Below are 7,477 nucleotides of genomic sequence, written 5' to 3'. Positions count from 1 at the left end.
CCTACACCTCCCACTCCAACTCAAGAGCCAACTACAACCACAACAACCACACCTACACCTCCCACTCCAACTCAAGAGCCAACTACAACCACAACAACCACACCTACACCTCCCACTCCAACTCAAGAGCCAACTACAACTACAACAACTACAACTATACCTCCATCTGCAACCACTCCAGAGCCAACTACAACTACACCTCCCACTACGACAACTCCACAGTCAACTACAACCACACCAGTTACTCCAACACCTCCCCTTACAGCCAAAACAACCCTACAGTCACCCACTACTTCAGAATCATTTGTTACTGGCCCGCCATTGTCAACGACAACCCAAGGTTCATTTACAGCTACAGAACAGGTTCTGAATACAACCCAAACATCTGAATCAACACCATCAACACAAACTTCATCACGTTCCACGACAAAGTGCTTCTGTGTTTTTAATGGCACAGTTTATCAGCCAGGTAATGAGTAATTTTAGCTTTTTCATCTGTTTATTCTTTATGTTATAACCCTAACTGTCTTTTTTAACCACTGTTTCAGGGGATGTAATATTTTCAATGTACCCCATTGGATCAGGCATTTGCCTCACAATGACTTGTTCTGATGTTTGTGAAATTCATAACAGCACTGAAATGTGTGTGATTACCTCAACAACTCCGTCTCCCAAACCCAACATTCCTACGTGTCCTGAATGGGATGCTGTTGTAAGACATTTTACATCTAATTCATGTTCAAATTAATATTTGATTTCATGAAGCATATTTTTAGTCCAGCTATTTGCACTGACCTTTTTATATTTGTTTTTCTGAATACCCAAATATGTGTACCTAGTTGTTTCTAACACTTATTTTTGTTTACAGCAAAATGAGACCTTCTACTTGTGCGACTGCACTATGGCCAGATGCATTGAGAACAACACAATTGAAATAGTTCCATATGAGTGTCCACCCCTCCAGAACATAACCTGTGCCAATGGAAAGAAACCAGTTCTTGTGTATGATGAGTACCACTGCTGCCAACAATATGTTTGTGACTGTAAGTTATTCTGTGTGCACAGATGGATTTAAGTTTCTCTTTTAATCTAATATATTCAAATTCATTGTAATAAAAACCACTACAGAGATTGTTCCTGCCCAGAGCCTTCACCATCTACAATAACTCTTTAATTAAATGAGTTACAAAAACGTTTAAGTTCCCTTTGGGGTCAGTGAAGTGTTTTGGAATTTGATGTTGTATGTATGTCATACTTTTGCTTTCTAGGTGAATGCGAAGGCTGGGGAGATCCTCATTACATCACATTTGATGGGTTATACTACAGTTATCAAGGAAATTGTACTTATATTTTGATGGAGGAGATCACAGCAAAACACCATTTGAAGATCTATATTGACAATGTATTCTGTGATCCCACTGAAGACGTTTCTTGTCCAAGATCAATAACCATAGCATATGGATTTCAAGTTGTCACACTCATCAATCATAACCTTATCGGAGCTCCACAATTAGAGGTAACACTTGTAGAAGACAACACTCAGTTGTCTTCAACTAGCTTGACATGATATCTTTGACAAGTGTCAACAGAATAATGCCAATGTATAATTTTTGCCTGAATACAACATAGTTTTTTTTTTTGTCTTTTCTTATTGTATACTTTCAGGTATTAAAAAGTGGTCAAAAATTGAAACTACCCTATGCACAGCAAGGTATTAAGATTATAAGTTCTGGCATTAACCTGATTTATGAGATCCCTCTCCTAAATGTGGTTGTTACATTTGGGATGACTGGCTTTAGTGTCAACCTTCCATATCAATACTTTGGGGGCAACACACAGGGTCATTGTGGTAAGAAATCTCTCTCAAATCTCTACTTTGGTCAGTCTTTAGGTTTGACATAAACTGTAACTGTTTAACATCTTTGTTAGGGACATGCAACAACAATCAGGCCGATGACTGCAGATTGCCGACAGGCGAACTGGTGCAAAATTGTGGAGTGATGGCAGACTATTGGCCAGCAAATGACATTTATCAACCTAACTGCCCAACACCACCTGCAGTACCCACTCAGGTTCCTGAACCACCGCTAGAACCAACTCCATGCAAGCCAGACTCCATTTGTGATCTGCTGAAGAGCAGGTAGGCATGCCATGACGTATTGACTATTTCATACCCCTCCAGGAGATGATTTTTTAAATAAGACTAAAATGACTAAATTTTGCTTTTATTTTTATTTTTCAGTGTCTTTGCAGAATGTCATCCATTGGTTTCCCCAGACAATTTCTACAGAGGTTGTGTTTTTGATAGTTGCCATGTTTCAAATCCTGCAGTGGAGTGCACAAGTTTGCAAACTTATGCTGCTGCCTGTGCTCAGGCTGGAATTTGCATCCACTGGAGAAACCACACTAAAATATGTGGTAAGTCAGGCTTCATCATATTATTTCTACTGAGAAAGCAGATTGAATTGGGAGAGTGTTTTTATGTTTGCATTATGCAGCACTCAACGAACAGGACAACAAAACATATTGTACACTGTTACCATTTTTTTAAAGTTTGGGGGTTGTTTTGTTTCCAACAGCTAGTGACTGTCCATCAGACAAAGTTTATAAACCTTGTGGCCCTGCAGAACAGCCCACTTGTGAAGACAGGTATATTGTCACATAGATTTACATTTGCATTGATTGTGATGTTTGCATGTTTCCAAACACTTCCTAATAGCAAAGGGTAGAATTAAAGTTTGTTTAGCCAGTAAAATAGTAAAATAATATTCTTATCTGAACCTTGCAATTTCCTTTTGCAGTGCCGATGAACCAACAGTAACGTTTGTTACTGAGGGCTGCTTCTGTCCTGATGGAATGAAACTCTTCAACAAAGAGTCAGGAATATGTGTTGAAAAGTGTGGTAAGTAGTAGTTATCTCCCAGATTTCTGCAACTGAATTGAATTTGCTCAGTCAGTCAAACACAAATAAATACTGGATTGCTCTGTATTTGTCAACAGGATGTCTCGATCCTGAAGGCATTCCTCGAGAGGTCAGAGAAAATGACTACTTATGCTTACTGTCTGTAAAATCTTAAACGCTACTGCCTCCTTACCAAGCAATCTTGGTTTACTCTTTCAGTTTAATGAGCAGTTTGAGTACAAATGCCAGGACTGCATTTGTGACGAGCCCACCAAAACTGTGATTTGCAAACCAAAGACTTGCCCAGCACCACCCACTGCTAACTGCACTGATCCAGGGTTTGTTGTTGTGAACCAAACCAATCCTGCGGATCCCTGTTGCTATGCCTACATTTGTCGTAAGACGCCTATCATCAATCCACATTTTTGATTAATTTACTGAACTATTACTTATCACAGAATGCTGTATTTTGTTTTTTTTATCGTTCATAGAATGCAACGTCAACAAATGCCCAGTAAGCAGCATGAACTGTCCAGTTGGATACAAACCAGTCATCAGTGTTCCAGAGGGAAAATGCTGTCCACAACATACATGTGGTGAGTTCAGTTTGAACTTTCACTCAATCAAAGCATTAAAAAAGACAACAAATAGACTACAACAATTTGGGACTAAATTAAACAAAACAAACAGATTCACATCAAATATGGAAAATGTGGAATTTAAGAAAACATAGGTGGGCTATGGATCTGTACAGCTGTCAAGATTTAACATCTTATTGTGATATAAATGAGGAAACAGGGAGTTCAGGTATTATGCCGGTTGACTGTTTGAAGGGTACGATAGAGGAGGTTCAGTTGGAGGAATGGTCCACATTTCTAAAAAAAGTAATCCACAGAAATAAATTTTTTTCCCTGTGGATTCAATTTGTTTTTATTTCTGTTGCAAAATAAAGTTAAACTATGTTGCGTAATGTTGACATTTGATATCATGAATGACATTAAAATTCTTAAGAAAAAATAGAAATTGTACAAAGAAAAGTTGCAAAACGTTTTGTTAAAGTAATATTGAGAACAAGTCAGAAATATTTTAAAACTAAATTGAAAAGCTGAAACTACTGCAGCATTAGGATTTTTGAGTGCTGAGTGTTGACTAAAAGAGTGTGCATCCACACTAATATGCTGAAAGAGATATAATTTATTTCTTAATAAATTCCCACTCTTAGAGTATAAAGTTACTTGCTTATTTACACAAGGACTGATTATTGCAGGTCGGCCCTACAACTGTCACCAGAATTGGTTTACTTTAATAGTTACACTTTAATCTTGACATATCAACTTTATTCTCATAATTTCAACTTCTCATAATATAACTTTATTTTTGCCTATCTCTTTTTAGAGCCTAAGCGAGTTTGTGTCCACAAGGATGTTGAATACCAGGTAAATAAGAAACAGACCCGTCATCTAAATGTCTCATGTAATTCAGCTTTAATAAATTCTCTGATGTGTTAAACCACAATCATTTTCTCGGTCAGCCTGGTTCCTCAGTTCCTGCGAATGCATGCCAGGACTGTACCTGCAGCAATGAGGTCGATCCAAAATCCGGTCTGTTTAAAATAGTGTGTGTGTTTCAACCTTGTAAAGAGACCTGTGAGCCGGTAAGAAAAAAATCAAATAAAATAATTCAGTCTGTGCAAAGCAATGTGTTTACTTCAAGGCTGAGTTTAACTTTCCCTCTGGTTTTAGGGATATGAATATGTGGAAACTAATGATTATGATTGCTGTGGAAAGTGTGTACAGAAACAATGTGTCCTGAATTTAAATGGTACCAAGCATCTCTTGAATGTGAGTTGGATCATCACTTTTGGTTCTTTATTAGCACAAAGCAGCACGTTGTTTTAACGTCTGTGTCTGCTGATCTGCAGGAAGGGCAAACCTGGTCACCGCCTGAAAACATGTGTGAGCACTACACCTGTATGAGGAGTGGGGACACACTGACAGCCCTAAGCTCACACATCATTTGCCCGGTTTTCCAACAGAGTAACTGCCAGCCTGTACGTATTATTACCAACTCTAAAATCTGGAATAAGCGTTTTCACAGCATGTAGAAGCTGAAGTGTTTGTTAATGTACATCTTCCTCCTCAGGACACAATTCAAACAGCTGCAAATGGCTGCTGTAAAATTTGTGAGTATGACATTTTAATTTCAATTGTATAAACACCACAAAATTAAAACCAACTAAGCAGGAGTCTTTTGTGTTTTTTTTTTAAAAAAGGTGTGGAGATAGACAAAGCCTGCAAACTGGTGAGCATGACAACTCATGTTTCGCACCATGGCTGTCGGTCTACAGAACCGGTGGAAATGCCGTACTGTGAAGGGTCTTGCAACACATTCACTAAGTAAGAATGATACAGATTTATTGCTTTTGTTTGCTTAAACAATGTAGAAAGCAGACATAGAGCCTGATTTCTTATCGTCTCCTTTCAGGTACTCTGAAGCGGCAGCTGCTATGGAACATTCTTGCTCCTGCTGTAAGGAAATGCGCTCCAGCAATCGCACCGTTGATTTGCTGTGCTTGAATGGAGACAAGGTCAAACACACCTACTTGTATGTGGAGGAGTGCGGCTGCGGCCAGACCGAGTGCACCACAGCTGCAGGGCTGTCTGCTCGCAGAAAACGAAGATCCACCCTGCTGTGACACAGTCGTCTTTCATAACCTGCTGAATGTTAGAAGTGTTTTGTCTTGTACCACTCTAGCAATATTAGAAAGTAATTTACCACTGAAGTGGAATATTTATCAACTAATCAAATAAAAGTATGCAACTCAGTTCATGTCTTTGTTATCTTTGTAGTCTAAATTCACTTGGCATCAAATAAAATGATGGCAGAAATTACGTGAAGATTTGAAATAAGCACATTGGTGGTATTTATGGTGAAAAATTTAAGACGGGCAAGTTTAATTTAAAAACTGTGGACAGTCAGTGTTGAAGTTTTACATGTATATTAAAATGACCAAAGGATTATTATAGGAACACAATGGATAAAATTGTGGAAAATGATTTTGCTAGAACAGGCTCCAGGTGGAGCTGTCAGTATTTCACAGAGTCAGAGACAGATTATCTTATCAAGTCCAACCTTTATGTCTAAATTTAAAACTATGGCTTGGAAAACATGGTAACTGCTCGAGGCAAAATTTAAATACTCAGTGGAAAGGAAGGCTAGGCAATTTCATCAACACTTTTTGTGCAGCCATTTTAAACATTCCAGCTGCAGGAAAGTTCAGACTTTTTCAAAGACATTTGGAAATGTTTAATTAATTGATGAGAACATTTAGAAATCTGAGTTATTTAAATGTAAAACACTGTTAACTGGGTGGTTTTTGAGTGACTATTAAAACATGATCTGCGTGACCTCTGGATGAGGTCAGTGTTAGGATCTGTGTTTTCTGTGTAGTTTCTGTCTGTCTAGTCCTGTTTTCCCCTGAGTCTGTCTTGATTGATCCCAGCTGTGTGTCGTTCCTGTGATTACCCTCCCAGTGTATTTAGTCCCACCTGTTGTCAGTGTTCTTTGTCGGATCGTCGTCGTGTCTCACGTCTGTGTCTGTTCCTGTGCTGCCAGTTATTTTCTGTTGTTCCTCCCAGTTTATCATTAAATCTTATTTTCATCATGACTTCCTGGGTTCCCCGGCGTCTCTCTCACCGCTCTCCTCAACACACCATGACAGTCAGCAGTTGTCTGACCTAAAGTGATGCCTAACACTGCCACCTAGTGGCGTGTTGTTAGATGAACAACTAACTTTCTTTTCACTTTGTGCAAGATTTTTCCTTCTCATTTGGATTTCACAAATTCTTTATTGGAACTAGTTTCGTATGACAATGAATCATTTTGGAATAAAATACAATTTTTGTCCACTTTTTCATTTTCCATTGTAAAAGACACAGGTCAAAAACAAGTACAGACATATATGGTACAATTAGCAAACTAAAAATGTATTCATGGCAGCTTTTACACTGTCTTACTAAAAACTTTAAGAAAACCTTTGGCATAATTCTCTAAGCTCTGCCAAATGATATAGAATTCCATCTGTCAACACTATTTTACTAAAGAGCTTAACATTTTGAGTTTGTAAAACATAGTTTAGTAATTATTATTAGGGACCATTTCATTTGATCATGCAGAGAAATAGAGATGGCTGCACAGTTGGTAGCACAGTTTGCCTTGCAGCGAGAAGGTCCTTGGTTCAAATCCTTCCCTGGGATTTTTCTGCGTGGCGTTTGCATGTTCTACCTGTACATGTGTGGATTCTCACCAAGTACCCTGGTATCCTCCCATAAGACCTGAAAATATGACAACCCCTGCAAGCAGGTTTAGATAAAAGATGGATGAAGACATAAAAAAACTTTAACCGGGATAGCTAGAAAGTATTTATTGCACTTCACTCAGTTTTAGTAACGTCTACCTGAAAATGTTAAACATTTCAGTTGTTTTAGCTGAAAACAAAATGACTGAATAGTCGACAATAAGTATTTTATGATTGTGACTATTTGTCTCCTGTGAGACACAGCAAAGTCTTAAGAC

At 38.3% G+C, this 7,477-nt stretch overlaps 1 protein-coding gene across 1 annotated transcript; it reads left to right on the top strand.

The window, feature by feature from the left end:
- The first annotated feature begins 175 nt into the window (after nucleotides 1–175).
- Nucleotides 176–5,726, top strand: LOC106941004 (intestinal mucin-like protein). The gene is made up of 19 exons (XM_015023907.1): nucleotides 176–469; nucleotides 549–712; nucleotides 869–1,043; nucleotides 1,269–1,516; nucleotides 1,666–1,849; nucleotides 1,930–2,140; nucleotides 2,243–2,418; nucleotides 2,580–2,649; nucleotides 2,802–2,902; nucleotides 3,001–3,032; nucleotides 3,122–3,299; nucleotides 3,394–3,498; nucleotides 4,298–4,338; nucleotides 4,434–4,556; nucleotides 4,645–4,743; nucleotides 4,824–4,952; nucleotides 5,045–5,084; nucleotides 5,175–5,298; nucleotides 5,387–5,726. Exons 2-19 carry the CDS (start codon nucleotides 566–568, stop codon nucleotides 5,595–5,597), a joined length of 2,394 nt encoding a protein of 797 aa, XP_014879393.1. The 5' UTR covers nucleotides 176–469; nucleotides 549–565; the 3' UTR covers nucleotides 5,598–5,726.
- Nucleotides 5,727–7,477: the final 1,751 nt, after the last annotated feature.

This window comes from Poecilia latipinna, unplaced genomic scaffold, assembly GCF_001443285.1.
Source record: "Poecilia latipinna isolate Pla-1442-1.1 unplaced genomic scaffold, P_latipinna-1.0 Scaffold3451, whole genome shotgun sequence".
Classification (NCBI taxonomy): domain Eukaryota; kingdom Metazoa; phylum Chordata; class Actinopteri; order Cyprinodontiformes; family Poeciliidae; genus Poecilia; species Poecilia latipinna.
The sequence above is the reverse complement of the archived record's forward strand: the minus strand, read 5'-3'. Positions and strand labels throughout refer to the sequence as shown.